The sequence below is a fragment of the Hypanus sabinus genome, unplaced genomic scaffold, assembly GCF_030144855.1.
Source record: "Hypanus sabinus isolate sHypSab1 unplaced genomic scaffold, sHypSab1.hap1 scaffold_326, whole genome shotgun sequence".
In the NCBI taxonomy this organism is placed as follows: domain Eukaryota; kingdom Metazoa; phylum Chordata; class Chondrichthyes; order Myliobatiformes; family Dasyatidae; genus Hypanus; species Hypanus sabinus.
The window spans coordinates 188952-205351 of NW_026781233.1; the positions used below are offsets into that span (position 1 = coordinate 188952).

The 16400-nt window shown below is 44.4% G+C and overlaps 1 protein-coding gene across 3 annotated transcripts in view; it reads left to right on the forward strand.

Moving 5' to 3' along the window:
- Positions 1-710: 710 nt before the first annotated feature.
- The window catches only part of LOC132388453 (NACHT, LRR and PYD domains-containing protein 12-like), a 28448-nt gene continuing 12758 nt past the window's right edge, over positions 711-16400 (forward strand). Inside the window, exons 1-7 of one of the 3 annotated variants that reach the window (XM_059960800.1) lie at positions 721-829; positions 5311-5383; positions 7511-7675; positions 11894-11981; positions 12868-13034; positions 13936-14107; positions 14204-14269. In XM_059960800.1, coding sequence (XP_059816783.1) covers positions 5369-5383; positions 7511-7675; positions 11894-11981; positions 12868-13034; positions 13936-14107; positions 14204-14269 — 673 coding nt within the window. In that variant the 5' untranslated portion in view covers positions 721-829; positions 5311-5368. Of the gene's footprint in view, positions 830-5310; positions 5384-6680; positions 7676-11888; positions 11982-12867; positions 13035-13935; positions 14108-14203; positions 14270-16400 lie in introns of those variants that run through there. The other 2 variants (XM_059960802.1, XM_059960801.1) reach the window with 2 other exon arrangements.

Sequence of the window (16400 nt, forward strand, 5' to 3'; positions counted from 1 at the left end):
GCAGTGGCCAAACATTTTAATTCTGATTCCCATTCCGAGGTCTCGATCAACGGCCTCCTCTTGTGACAAGATGAGACCGCCCTCAGGGTGGAGGAGCAACACTTTAATTTGAATCTGGGTATACTCCAATCTGATTGTATGAATATTGAATTCGCCTTCCAGAAGACAAATTCCGCCCCCACCCACCTCTCTATTCTCCACTCTGAACTTTCATTTGTGCTCACCAGCCTATTACTTCCCCCCGGCTCCCCTCTTTCCCTTTCTGCTGTTGATAACACTCCGATTCTTTCATCTCCAGCCCTTGACCAGCCCATGACTTGACCACCTATCACCTTCCTGCTCGCCTCTTTCCCCTCCCCGGTTCGGGTGGGAATTGTGTGTTGGACCGGGGTGGCAATCAAACCTGTAACTCTGAGAACCGGGAGGTGGAGGGATGGCGACGGGGAAGATGCAGAGGGAAAAATTAAAAATGTAGCTCATGTAAGTATGAAATAACGTGTAAAATGCAGCAGGTAGGTCGGGCAGCGTGTGAGGGGCGAGGAGCAGAGTCGCCGTTTCAGACGGCAGACCATCCACCGTCACCAGATCCTTTTTCTCGCTCCCATTCCAAACGCATTTCTGCAGTATATCAGGTTTTCGCTTCCGAGGCCCCGCCCCCGCTCTCACAGTCTCCGGATGGGCGGGGTTTTCGTTCCGTTCTCTGTTGAAGTGGATCGTTAGCTGGGAGCGGGTGGACCGATCGCTGTCTCCAGGGCAATTTGATCAAGTTCTCATTGGTCAGCATTGAGGCCGGTCACTAGGGGTGAACGCAACCGACAATTTCCCATCGGTGAGTACTGAAGTCGATCCCGGGGGCGGGGGACCTCATGTCGGGCAGAGAGTCCCGTTAACTTCCTCGAACTGGCGGCCTCGTCCCGCTTCCTGGACACAACCTGTTGTAGTCGGTCCGGCTTATGGGACCTTCACACTGAACCGCCTGAGATGAGCCGCCGCTCAGCCCCTGGTGTTCTGGTCCCAGGTCCGGGATGAGGTGGTGATGCCGAGACTGAACCCATCCATTAAAATGTACCGGGGAACTTTACCTCCATCACCCGGCCCGATATCGGATCCAAACTTCATCCGGATCGATGCCTGTGGTCGACAATGGTATTACTTTTTTCCAGCACAATGGAGATGGACGTTTGGCCCGTTGTGTCATTGCACACAGCGAGGATTAAACGGAGCAATGGCACCCTCGGGAGACTCCTCCACGAGTATGAGTAGTTCCATCTTTCCCCCGTTCAGGCAGGACACTGAGATTCAGATCTCTCACGTCCTTTCTTCCATTTCCGCGACTTGATGACATGCAGCCAATGTTTCCCGATGTGTGGCCCTATTAATGGGAGAATTAAGTTTTTTTCCATGTATCTGGGATTCTTGGAAATGTGTACACTCCCTCCCGTATTTCCAAAGGAGCTTTCTAATATTTCCCCACAATTAAAATGGGGAATCTTTATTTTTTACATGTACTGATGTACAGTGAAATATTGTCTTTGGTGTCATCCACACAGATCAACACTTTACAACAATACATTAAGGTGATATAAGATAAAACAAAAACAGCATGTAAAAACTCTCAATGTAACTCATTCTGGTTACAGAGAAACTGCAGTGCAGGTAGATATGTGATGCAAGGTCTTGTTAGACTGTGAGGCCAGGGGTCTATCTCATCACACTGGGGAGCATGCAGTCCGCTTCTTATTGCAGAATGGAAACTGTCCTTGAATCTGGTGGTATGCTTCCATTTTATTTTGTTTTCGACCTGAGAGGAGGGTGAGAAGTGAGATTGTCCAGGGTTGTGGGGATCTTTCGTTATGTTGGCTGCTTTACTGAGGCAGTAGGTAGTGTAGACAGGGTCCATGGAGGGGAGTTTGGTTTCTATGTTGGACAAAGCTGTGTCCACAGTTCTCCGTTATTTCATTCAGTTACAGGAAGAGCAGCAGCCGTATGAAGATGTGAATTATCGGGATGGGATACTTTCTGCGGTGCTTTGATAAAGTGTGTAGAGTAGAAAAGGACATATACCAAAGTTCTTACTGTTTGTTTTCGATTTGTTATATTGGACTCCGTTATCTGTTAGTGCGTACTGTTATTTCAGGATCTGTGTATTGCTGGAGGACCATCAGAGATCACCCCTGATCAACCATCTTCTTCAACCTCAGCCCAGCCTGTATCCCACCACCTCAATGCTATATGTCAACCGTCTTGTTCAATCTCTGTCCAGTCTGTATCCCATTGGTGCAATGATATATTTCAGCAATCTCTCTTTCAAACTTTGTCTTCATTCTGAAGTTTTGTTTTGCATCTTTTCCAGGGTGTTTTTTTTTATATATCGAGGACTACCAGACAGACAGACATACTTTATTGATCAATTGAATACAGAATGTAACAGGGTAAAATCAGCCATTTCAATTTTAGTTTCACTGTTACAAACGGGCTGAAGTGTCAATCTTTGTCATAATGGAGCTCATGGCATCTGTTGTTCAGGTTACTTCCTCCTTTGGTTATTTTCAGACAACCACATCCTTTGTTTCCAGGGTAACAGCCCGTCAGAGCTGCAGCAAGTGTTGCACTTTTTATCGCTCTGTGGTCACCGCCTCTCAGCGTAGAGACAGTGGCCTCAGGAGCAAATGTGCTGTCAGAGATGTGGTCTGATATACTGAGCTCCCATCATTTTCCACTTTATAATTTGACATTTTGTTCCTGTTACACTGCAGGAAACATGGCAGCCCGCTCTGCTGGGCAAGATCCCACATAGCAGGAAGATTGTGATCAAATGTGCTCGGTTTAGCTGCTGGGGTCAGGCTGAAGTGTGTCCGCATCCTCTATACAGGGAACCAGCCTGAGCACCGGCCCCGGCAGAGGTTCTTTAGGTTCCAATTCCACCTTAGTCTGTGTATCAAAAATGGCACGAACACCACGCCACATCGCCAGCACCAAAGCGTCTTTGTATGGGTGATGATATTTGGCTGGTGACTCTGAGGATATGGAACTGGCAGTAGACGGGCCTCAGTCCAGGTTGGTAATTCGACAGCTGGGATCAAAATTTTCTCAGACTGCAGTGAAGCTGAAATCTCAGGCGGTTGGGAGTATCCTGCTCTTTTGATATTATTATATATTTGGATTTTTTTTTACCAAAATCTAATTTGGTTAGACTAAAATCTGCACTTGTTTATACTACTTTGTCCAGGGGGATTTGTGGGTCTTCTGCAGCACTTGATATTAGGGTGCTATCTTATATTGTTGATGTAAACACCTCCAATATTTATCCTATCCAGGTCTTTTGTTTCGCTGAGAATCATTTCACTATAGATATTAAATAATTTCAGTGAGGCAACGCATCTCTGCCTAACTCCCCTTTGAATTTTGGTCCAACTGCTTATATTATCATCAATTTCTACCTCCACCATTCGATTCCAATATAAATTTTGAAGCAGTTATTGATCCCTTCTGTCAATGTTTAATTCAGTAAGAATTTGAAATAATTTTTCATGTTTTACTTTGTCGAATTTTTTAATGAAATCAATAAAATATAAAAAAACATCATTATGATATTCAGTTGCCCTTTCTGAAAGCATTCGCAGGATGAAAATTACATTGGAAGATCCACTATCCTCCATAAACCGATATTGAAGTTTAGAAGTTTTAAGCCTTAACTTGTTTTTAATTTGACTGATAACAATTCTCAACAAAATCTTTATAATGTAACTCATCAGACTGATTGTTCTATAATTTTCGCAGTCAATATTTCCAGGAATTTTAGGCAGAATTATAAATACTGATTTCTAGAGATCGTCAGGCAATACACCAGACCCATAAATGCCATTAAACTCTTCAAAATGAACATCCATGCCCACATCCTCTGGGGCGTGTATCATTTCCACTGAAATCCCATCAGGTCCAGTGGCATTACCTTGTTTCATTGTTTTCATTGCTTTCGTTATTTCATCTTTGGTAATAGGTGGGCCAGAATGAGAGTGTTTCATACATGGGGTTCCCCTCTATTATCTCAAAAAGCTGCTCTACATACTGAATCCACCTCTAACATACTTTATCTGGATCTGTTAGGATGGATCCGTCTGCTGATCCTATGCATCCTGTAGACGAGGTTTTCTTAATGCCAGTAACTTTCTTAATTTTCTGGTGCATTTCTCAGCTGTTGTTAATACGTCATTCTACTTCATTGCATTTTTCATTCCGCCATTCTTCCTTTGCAATATTGCACAATTTTCTGGTCTATGACATTGATTGTCTGTCTGTAAAGGCAGAGGAGAGCCTGGACATACTGAGAATGATATTGATTGTCTATCCATAAAGTTACTTTAGGCACAGGAGTGTCTGGAACTTTCAGGAAATTTTAAACCAGTAGTGGGTGGTGTGTGGATGGTGGGTTAGTGAGTAGAGGTGTTGATACCGCTTGCTGCTTGGGAAAAATAGTTGTTTTGAGCCTGATTGTCCCGGCGTGGATGCGACAAATGTTTAAGGCAGCACCAGATTCGTAAAGAGAATTTTGGGCATATTGACCTTTATAACGCAGGCTATTTCGAAGAAGGGCTGGGATATTAATGCTAGAGTTGTAAAAGACACGGTGATTCCAAAATATGCAGAATTGTGTGCAGTTCCGGTCAGCTACTGGGAGGAAAGATATAGATACGCGTGAAAGAGTGCCGGGAAAATTACAAGGACTTTGCTGGTATTTCAGGAAATAATTATAGTGATAGGTTGAACAAGTTAGAACCTGATTACCTGGAATACAGGGAAATGAGGGGGTATCCTAGCAGGATTCCAACTCTTTATGCAATTGGCCCCTACAATTAAAGGAAGGGCCCATGGACCCCAGGTTGGAAAACCCAGCTAGAGATATAGAAATCTATGATAGTATAAATAGGGTGAATGCAGGTAGGCATTTTCTACTCAGGTTGGGTAAGGTCATTGATTTAGGGCAAAAAGTGACACATGTAAGGGGCATCTGAGGGGGAACTACTTCACTCACAGTGTGGTGCGAATGTGGATCTAGCTCCCAGCAGAAGTGAGGGATGAAGGTTCGATTGTGATATTTGAGAGATATTTGTTAGTTGTAGGATGAGGGAGGTATAGAGGGCTATGGTCTGGGTGCAGGGGAATGGGACCACACCGAACATACCACGGATTGGATGGGCTAACAGTCCTGCGTTTGTGCTCTAAAGGCTCTATGAATCTAAATTGAAACTTCTACACATAATCGACATTTGTTGCAGACGGATCGTATCCAACAATGTGTTTATATTTTAGACCAGCGTCTGCACTGCTCAGAGTGTTGTAGAGCAGGTACCACAGTGAGATTTACTGAATGCAACTGGAAAGGGTAAATACAACCACTGTAATTTTAGTATCACCATTACAAAATGGCTGAATGTTCAGTTCATCTTTGTCACAATGAAACCGAGAACGTGTCACACTGAGTTTGTTGTTTCCCCGCTCGGTTATCTTTGCGAGCCACTTCCTCCGTCACCAGGGCAACAGCTCACCAGAGCTGCAGAGAGTGTTGAACGTGTTTATCTCTCTCTGGTTGCTGACTCTCAGCGGAGAGACAGTGGCCTCAGATACGAGGATGCTTTCAGCATTTACTGTCCGGGATGGAGTGAAGAAGATTGTAGGGATTGTATTTAGGCAATTTTGTTCTGGGTGTCAAACACCTTGCAGGTAGTCAATCGTTTCTTCATCAAAAGAAACAAAATATAAACTCTTGTACTGAGTTGCCAGTGCTATATTCCCAACGTTATATTTAGAACATATTATTCCTGTTGCACGACGGGGAAAGTGCCGGCTAATTGGCCTGGGCTACACCGCACTCAACAATAAAATAATGAACAAATGTGTTCAATGTAACTGTGGAGGAAATTTGAAATGTATCAGCACCCTCTTTGTGACCCAATACCCATGTTTTCCGTCGGATCCCTGTCCAGACCAAAGATCATCAGGCTCCAGTTCTGTCACAAGTTGGTGTGGGAGTGTAAGGTTTTGAACTGGGATTAGCTGAGACACTGCCACATATTACCGGCAGCAAAGAGCCCTGGGAGAATTGGTGCTTGTGATACAATCTTGGGATGTGGTCTCCAGGAATATGGAACGGTCAGTGTCTGGGCTTCGGTCTACGTTGGTGCTTTTACAGATGCGGCTGGATGTTCCTCATTCTGCAATAGAGCAGACGTCTCCAGTGGCTGGATATTGATAGCGTGAATCTCTCAGAGTGAGATGTGGGAACACCCAGTGTGAGATGTGGAAAAGATGTTCGGGCTGTGACACTCTGGGGTTGGATCTTGGGATACCAGGCATGTTTTGACCCAGATAAAATGAATCAGGGGATCAAGTTGTCCGGGTTTATGAGATGTTGAGCGAGTATTTCTGTTCTGTACTCAGATGTTTGATTCTATAGTTCCTTTGGAAGCAAAGCAGAGAATGAGTTCCCATTCCATCCCTCACAGGGAGAGGCTGTGATTAAATAGGCTGTTTTGTGTTTGCACCAGTAGAAATAGACCGGCGTTTCAGAATTCAATTCAGGTTTGGAAGTTTCCCCCCCCCCCCCGCCACTGCCTCCTGTCTATCTGCCAGTGGGAGTCAGATAGAAGCTCAAGATGCTGGAGTTGGAACAGAACATGGAACAGTACATCACAAGAACAGGCCCTTCGGCCACAATGGTGTGCCAAACCAGCAGAAAAGTAAATCAACCCTCCCCCAACAAAATCTAGAGTTGTTGGGGGGGGGGTGAAGTTGGGGCGGGAGTGATTATCTACACCAACAGAATAACAACAAGTCTGGATACTGAAAACGAAGAGGGTGTCTGGATTGGACGGCGAGTCTGGGAACTGAGCGTGCTGCCTCAGAATAAAGAAACTTCACTTTAAAACGGAGATGAGAGACATTACTTCAGCCAAAGGTTGTTTGATCTGTGGAATTTGTTACCACAAACAGTGGTGGAGGCTATCCTTGGGTATATTCATGTTCTGGATTGCTAAATAGGTTAAGAATTATAGCAGGAAGCAAGAATACGGTGTTGGAAAAATAATCCACCATGATTGATTATAGAGCAGACTAGAATGACGGAATCACCTAATTCTACTCCTATATATTATGATTTGTATCTTATACCATGACTGAGTGATGACTTCCTTGTATCCCATCACAAACAATAGGAAATCTTCAGATGCTGGAAATCCAATCAATACACACAAAATGGTGGACTAACTGAGCAGGCCGGGCAGTGTCAATGGAAGAGAGTAGCGTCGACATACAGATGCTGTCTGGCCTGATGTGTTCGTCCAGCATCTTGTGTCTGTTCTTTTGTATCCCATGTCAGGCTTTCTAAAGAGTGAGGGGCAGTTACAGATTTCTTCACTCTGGTCAAGACATATGCGTTCCAGATTTAAATTTCAGGTTAATGCTTTGTTCTCGTTTGTTTTAGTAACATACTTCATTATTTCTCTGGATATAGACCTGCGGTGAGAGGTTTATTGAAAGAAAAGCCCACAACTGGAAGCAAACCACAACTGAAGACAAGGGAAAAGCAACAAGGAAACCAGCCCGAGGACTGAGAGAACCATTTCGAGAGAACCCATCTGATTCGGAATTTCCATTGATTCAGTCAGGAGAAAGTTTGGTGAGTCTCATTTGCTCTAACACTGGTCCTTTAGACATTACATTTCTGTACCAAGGAAGGCAGGAAACAGCTGAAGTGAGAGCGAATAAACCTAGAAGTGCCAGTTATGCCAGTTGCAATCACTCCAGATATACTAACGTACTGTCAGCATCAGCTCTGCGAAGCCACGAACATTCCTCAGATTGTTTGCTCATTTCAAACTTGTTACTGCTGATGTTTCCTTGCTTGTCTGTGTTATGTCATGATAATCTCAAACGCGTTGAGAATTTCCTCCCTTTAGAAGACGCCGCAACTGTTTCCTGCTGTAGTGACTGCAGAAATGCGGAATTACCATGAAGTACAGCAACATGTCATTGACTCCTCTGTCTATTACAAGCTGTAATGATATACTTGCCCTCGAGTATATCGCTCTGCTAAGAGCAAACCCTCTCGAAGCCAAATGTCCCAGTACCACATTTCATTCAGTCTAAACCAGCAGATGCCAACCAATAATTTACATTTATATACCCTGTCGTCATCAAGTACTTTTCTGCTAACAAATTGTCAGAACCTATGAATCTGCGATTAAGCAGAAATAGGTTTTGCAATGTTCCCACTTGACCCTGTACCAAATCCATGGGTTAAACCTGTACTTGAGGTGAACGAATGTCCTTGCAGCCAGGACTGCTGGAGGTGCCGGAATCGGCTTAAACTCAGTGATTTCGGTTGGAAAGCAGCGTGTTGGGTCACATGATGAAGCTGTTGATATTAAGATATTTCCAATGTTCAGAGAGACTGTGGAAGGATTGGCTGTGGACAGGGCATCATGTATTGAAAAGCAGCAAACTCTTCCGCTCGCCTCCCCACTCCCTCTCCCACACTCCTATTTTTTGCCAGTGTTAATTGCAGGAGTTAGGAACTCTTTCTACTCACTGAACACTGAAATTAAAGCCTGTGATACCATTCAAATCCCAGTTTCTTTATAAAGAATGGGGTTGAAGTGTTATCGAGATGAACATGGGGGAATGTGTAACGCAAGTTTAAATCAGATCAGCCGAGTGGTCCACTTATGCATTTGTTGTGTTGACTAGAAAAGTTCTGACAGTTCAATTAGTGTAAGACAATATAATTTCTGCATATTAATTATATTGTGGAACTGAAAAGAAACACTGCATTGATTAACAATATACATCGAGATTTGTGCGTTAATGTTGAACCCCAGCGGGTTGCGGATCGACCATGACTCATTCGCTCCCAGTTCTCTGTTCCTGGCTCTGCAGTCTCCCTATCTACCACCCGAACGAGCTAACCGCCCCGCCCACTGTGCCACGCGCGCCCTCTCGCGGAGCTTCGTCACGCTCGCGCTCCCGGGCTGACGTTGAGACGATTTAAGCATTCTGCGCGTGCCCGGTATCTCTCTTAAAGTGACGTGAGATTTACTTGTCTCTCATTGGTGACAGAAAATGCCATTTTAGCATACCAACCAATCGGGATATGAGCTTCTTCATTAAGGAGTTCCCTCCGTAGACCCCGCCAGATGTTTACCACCCTAACTCCTGGGAAAGATCCAAAAAGCTAATTTATTTAATGCCGCTCTTCCTCTCCAAGGAGTCTGTAAGGGCGATGTATTTAAGTTCACTCAAACTATTCTCATCGGGCACGATCCCCAATCCAGACAGCATCCTTGTAAATGTCTTCTGTGCGCTCTCTATATGATCCATTTCGTTTCCTGTAGTGAGGTGACCAGAACTGAACACTGTATTCCCAAGTGGTCTAATCAAGGTCTTGTATATCTGTAACATTACCTCTCGCTCTTGAACTCAATCCCATGACTGATGAATGCCAACACACCATATGCTTTCTTAACAACACTGTCAACGTGGGCAGCAGCTTTGAGTGTTCTATCGACACAGAACCCAAGATCTCACTGATCCAACACATTGCCAAAAGTCTTCGCGTTAATATTATATTCTGTCTTTAAATTTCATTTACAGAAATGAACCACTTCACGCAGATCAGTATTGAACTCCATCTGCCACATATCTGCCCAGTTCTGCATTCTATCGATGTTGCACTGTAACATCTGACAACCCTGCAGACGATACACAACACTCCCAACTTCCGTGTCATCAGCAAACTTAGAAACTTACAAACATCCTTCAACTTCCTCATCCGGGTCAGTTGTAAAAATCACAAACAGAAGGGGTCCCAGAACAGATCCCAACGGAACACTATTAGTCACCATCATCCATGCAGAATTTGAACCATCTGCAACGGCACTTTGCCTTCTGTGGGCATTAGCTCTGGATCCACAAAGCAATGTCGCCTTGGATCCATACCTCTTTCTTTTCCGAATGAGCTTTCCATGGGGAGCCTTAGCTAACCTCTTCCTGAAATCCATATACAGTACTTCTACTGCTCTACCTTCATCAATGTGTTTTGTTACATCGTCAAAGAATTCAATCAGGTTCATAAGGCGTGACCTGCCCTCGGCAAAGCCGTGCTGACTATCCCTAATCAGATTATGTCTCTCCAAATGCTCATAAACCCTGCCTCTCAGGATCTTCTCCAAAACTTGCCCATCACTGAAGTCAGACTCACAGGTCTATAATTTCCTGGGTTATCTCTACTCCCTTTCTTCAACAAGGGAGCAATGTTTGCAATCTTCCAATCCTCTGGTACTTTTCCTGTCCCTATTGATGATGCAAAGATCATCGCCAGAGGCTCAGCAATCTCCTCCCTCGCTTTCCAGAGTAGCCTGGGTACATCTCATCCAGTTCGGCGACTTATCGAATTTTATGACTTTCCAAAGCTCTAGCAATTCTCTTTGTTGAAGTCTCTGCACACAAGCGTCTCAGTCCGCTGTAAGTCATCCCCACAACTTCCAAGGTCCTTTTCACTTGTGAATAACGAAGCAAAGTATTCACTAAGTACATCAGAATATTTTAAATGATCGGCAGATTGAGAAACATCTGTTGAGAATATAGCGGTGAATTCTAACAAACCAAGTTGCCGTTACTGGCGACCCCACAGATTTGTTATATTTGCATGTCGTCCCCTCAGCTCCAGTGATGATTGTTACAAATGTCGGCGATATGTATTCAATCCTTTATTAGCAATCAGCAAACAATCTTGAAGCGTTGAAACTGAAGTGTACCCAAGTGTAGGTTCAACGTGTAGGATAATAACAAAAGATATGACATCCCTCAGACTCCAGATGTGAACCGCATGGAATAAAGCACAAATATGTAACTGACTCCCTTCACATTTACCACTCCTCCACTGATACTACAAGTTAACATAAAAAGCATCATAAATACACAACGCAGAATACATTGTAGATAGAGAACAGTTACACGGCTCCTGCACACATGTTCAGCTCCGATACAGGGTTTTCCACCTGAAATATGAAAATACAGTCTGTCTTGTTGAATAATCCCAGCATTTAATATTATTTATGTCAAAGATTATTCTCCCAACTAGCTGTTTTGAATGTATGGCGGGTCTACATTGTGCTTAACAAGGTGCTATTTAACTATCTGATACTAACCAGGTGATATGTTCAAATAAATCTTGACCGATTTTCAGTGATAATAATGGTTTTAAAGTCCTGCCGGAGAAACTAAAGTGATTCAGGTCAAGATGTCCTGAACCTGTGGTTGAGATTGCATTGTTCAGGATGTCACAGTGTTTCTACATAGACTCAAACCATATATTGCCATTGGTGTCAAAGCCAGGCGATGTCAAACTGAAAGGAGACGGTGAAAATCAAATGTGACTGAGAAATTTATAGACTTCAGTGATGACAGGGATAGATGTAAAATTGGGCAGCAGAAACGTTTTAACCCACACTGCTGTAACACTTGTCCATTACTCACCACAGCGCCACCTGGAGCAACAATGACGTGGGCGCTGTCTGCTGAACCTGGCTTTCCATTTCATTGACACGTCACTCCCGATCCAAAACACAAGATTGGTTCCTAAAAGGGAATTGCCTGCAATGTAGCGAGTAGATACCGCGGAGAATCCCTGCACAGTGTACACTCCATGGAGAGATCGGAAATGGACATTGTGTGACAGTGGGTGGATGGGTGCAGATGAATCCGGCCATGTCAAGGCTTCAGTGGATCGGCCCAAGATGTTTGGAAGTGTTTGCCTCCGTTTAAAAACAAAACTGTGTTCTCCTTTAAAGCCCAATTATTGTTTGATCCTCTTGTTATTTTTTTTGTGACAGAGCAGCAAACACTAATCACACCTGTCCTCAAAATGGATCAAATTGCGAGCAGTGAAGGAGAGCCAGTGACGTCAACATCGGGAAAGGACACGGGTATGTTGGGGAGTTATTTTAATTTTTAAATACTTTGCGGATTCTGCGTCCGTGTTCAATTCAATATCGACAATTCACAAAACATTTGTGAAAACTGAGCAGAGAGATGAGAGAGAGGGAGAGTTAACATCTCTGAGGAAACAGTCACACGTGGAAGGAGGACATTTACCGTCTGTTCCTGCTCCTCTAACAGATTGTGATGCACATTTAAATAACGAGTTACTCCAGAAGACAAGACATTCTGCTGATGCTAAATTTTTGGCCAATAAAAATACACACAAAATATTGGCAGAACTCAGCAGGCCGGGTAGCATCCATGGAGAGGAATAAATATTCGACGTTTTGCGTCAGAATCACAAGGAATAGAAAGTAATGTGGCAATATTTAGAATTTCTTTCCCCTCATTTCCAGTCCGATAAAGGGCCTTGGCCCGAAAATTTAATTGTTTATTCTCCCCCATAGATGCTGCCTGACCTGCTGAGTACCACCAGCATTTTGTGACAAATTTCAGAGATTTGCTGAGGAAGGGGTTGACCAGGCAGGCAGACAGTAACCCAGAGCAAAGCGGTGGTGATGGACAGTACCAGGAGAGTGATGGTGATGGTTACTATATTCTCAGCAATAAACAGAATCCTTCCCAAACACAGAGGTGTATCCCCGGGGACAAGAAAGACCAGTCTTCGACAGATTGAACTATACCCCCTCCTACCTGCCCTGCGCTCCCCACCCTCCGGCCCAAGCCCATTCCTCACTACACCCCTCCCCGTCCCGATATATATATGTGTATATTCCGGACTGTGTTTGGTGATTTTAGGGTTCCAGAGAGAAAGTTACTGCCCAGTATATGTTCGGTAATTTCTTTAATGCTCCTCATTGTCTTTCACAGCTCCGAGCTCAGCAATCACCGAGCTCCTGGCAAACTGGGACGATTCCCAGCTGCTGCAGTTGACGGATATCTACCGGGACAGGCTGGAGCAGGCGATGGAAGGAGGGGTGCACGGAGTGAGCCTGGCGTTAACGGCCGAGAATCAGTTCAGCGGAGATGAACATCGGGTGAGTGGGAGGGAGAATGGGTTTGAATTTTCACACATCACAGGACTGATGGGTGTCGGAAATCTGACTCATCAGATCTTAAATTAGATAAAAGAACAACTGGGAAATAAATACTGTATATGCATTCACAAACATGTGAATCTGAACCAGTGATAGAAAGGGGTGAAAAAACTCCACGATCTGTTAGGCGGCTGCTCAATGTTCGGAGTGACTTGAGCAAATAACAGTTGTGTGGGCTTGCAGAGTTAAATGGAAATATGGCAGGAAGTTTCAGTCTGGGAAGATCGTGCAGTGTGACGGCAAGCTGTCAGTGAGAACTGGGGTGTTATCTGTGAATGCCACAGGAGCTCGAGTGTGGTTTGGTCTGGGTGGAGATAATTCTGTTACAATCCCTAACTGCAAGCGGTATGGTTCGGGGAATACTGCCATCTTGTAGTGTGAATAAACCTCCACTGGAAAAGGCAAAGGAAAGTTATCACATATCCTCCAGGAATCCGCTGTCAAGTTGGACACTGGCGTCATCATCTTTTCTGCAACTCCTCTGTGACCGCTCAATTCGTCATAAAAAAAAAACAATTCCTGTTTTATTTCTTCATCTGTGATCGTTATTTTATGATTTCTGTTTTATACCGCCAAATCTGGTGAGGAATTACTTAATGATTTGGAGCCTTGTCAATGAAGCGGTCACAGGCCGGCCAAGATCTCATTGACTGGTGGACCAGGTTCACGGTAAATGTCCCTCCGTGTGCTCTGCACTCAGAATGTACAGTCCATGTCCAGACAGGATCAGCACCCGTCCGGGTGACTGCTCAGTGTGATCCTGTTACAGAGCACATCATTTACTTCTCATTCTCTGTGTGAATCTGTCAGTCCCCAATATGTTCACCGTTACTCTTCACAGAAAATCTCTGATCTCGCTGATAAGGGAGAGCAGGCGGACAGTTCTAAACTCCTCCTGAGCCTGGTGATGGAGAAAGGCTCCCGCGCCCGGAGGGTGATGTGGGAAACCTTTGTGAAAATGCGGACTGGTGTTCCAGAGTTGGACAAAATGCTGAAGGAAATACAGATATATGGTGAGATAATATCAGCGATTAATTCAAATTTGGATTAAATACAGTGCACTTTAAAATTTTACACATCATTCCCTCAATCTGTTTAAATTCAAATAGGTTGTAATCCCTCCCATCCATCAAACCCCGCTCAAGTTTTACTGAAGATTCTCAGTGAGCTGAAAGGTAAGTGAACGTGCATTGAACATTGAAGAGTATAACACAGGAAAAGGCCATTAGACAAATAATATTGTGCCGAAACAGCTGAGAAGTAAATCAGACACACCCAAACTCTCTCTCCTTCCTGTACAATGTCCAGATGTCTCCATCCTCCGTACATCTATGTGCCTATCCAGATGTCTCTTAAAATGCTTTTAATAGTTTGACTCTACCACCTTACCGGTCAGTGCGTTCCGGGCAACCACGACTCTCTGATTAAAAATCCTACCCCTCACATCCCCCTTCATTCTACACTCTCTCACTTTCAATATATTCCCCCTGGTACTAGAAATTTCATCTGTGGGAAACCGATTATCTCTGTCCACTCTATCTATGCCTCCCATAATCTTGTAGACCTGTGTCACCGCTCCCCTCGGTCTCCGATAATCTGGAGAAAACAATCAAAATATTTCCAGCCTCTCATGACAGCACATGCCCTCTGAACCAGGCAGCATCCTGGTAAAGCTCTTCTGCTCCCTCTCTAAAGCCTCAACATCCCTCCGGTAGTGGGGCGATCGGAACGTTACGCAATGGCCCAGATGAGGCTGAAGCAAATTTCATTAAGTTGAAACTTGACCTCTGTTTCCACCAACAGTTGTAATTTGCGTCGGGCGGTTCAGTTGTTGAGCCACGAGGATCTGACCAGGTAAATACTGGCACTGTGACAGAGATCACAGTGAGACGCAGGGAAACGTGTTTGCTAGAGGGAGAGTTTTCAAAGGACATTTTGAGGAAAGAGGCAGAGAGCTGGCGCGTTTGAGGAAAGTGGTCACACCACTCTGGGGCCTGCAACTACAGATCCCCACCAGAGTCTGAGTGGAGAAGGGGCGATCTGGAGAATGGAAAAAAAAACTTATATTTCTTCACAGCAAATAGTGAAAACCTTCCCTTGCCAGGCACTGCCCCTCCTGAACAGCCTCATCCTGAACCATTTTCCAAACTCCCCCAGTTCCCGCAGATTATATTTTCTCAGAGTTGGGCGTCCACTGAAATTCCAGTCACTGAATAGTAATAATAGCGTCACTTTAATTAGAAAAGCAGGTAACATCCCAACTGGTCTGTTCAACCACAGAGCAGCAGATGAACCCCTCTGTGTTCACATCTGCACTCCCTAGTGCAAACACTGCTACAGTGTTAGAGAGGGTGAGACCGGGGGACATATTCCTCAGCTCAGTCCACAGAAGCTGAAATTCATGTCTGCCGGTGTTGTGTGATGGACACTGAGGAAGGATGAGAGATGGGAATTAGGACAGGGAAACCGAGGGTTGTGGGATCGCGGCAAGGAAGGTGGAAAGGTCTGGAAATATCTATAAATAATATTGCAATTAGTTAATTTGTGACCGTCTGGATGGGAAGCTCACTACATCCGGAAGCCCATCGAGTCTGTGAAAATGGAGCCCGGGGCAGTGCATGGGCTCAAGAGATTGTGAGGCTTCATCATTGCAGACTGAGTTGGATCACTCAACTTCACATTTAACAGAGGAGAGAGCGTAGGAAAGGCAAATATCAGAACATTATTAATCTTACAGTAGCCCATGATTCATCTGATTATTCGAAGCTCTTATAAGAAATATAAGAAATCTCGGTCAGAACCCTCATTTACAAGAACAAATGCCAAAGATGATAATTTAAATATGGGAGCAGAAATATACGAATCAGGAAGTTTACAAACTACTCACATCTCTGTCACCTCTGTTAATGCTGTTCCAGTCCACATCCGGTCCATGAAACCCCTCAGTTTCCCTGCACCAAGGGATTGGTAAATTGCTACAAGCTTGTTCGTCACTATTACTCTTGTTGTTTGCCGAGGCAACAGACACTACAGTGAAATTCCCACACCCATTTCTGAATATGAAACAGATGCACTCCCTGATTATTGAAGAGCATCATTTCCACCACGGTCACATTCTCTAAAGTAAAAATGTCGATGATCAAACTTTACTTACACTCCCTATCACAGATGAATACATTGAATGGAGACACCACATGTCCTAACATTGTGAGACACCATACACCACTGACAGGTTCCTGACACGCTATGAGACCCCACACGTCCCTGGCAGGGTCCTGACACACTGTGAGACACCACATGCCTCTG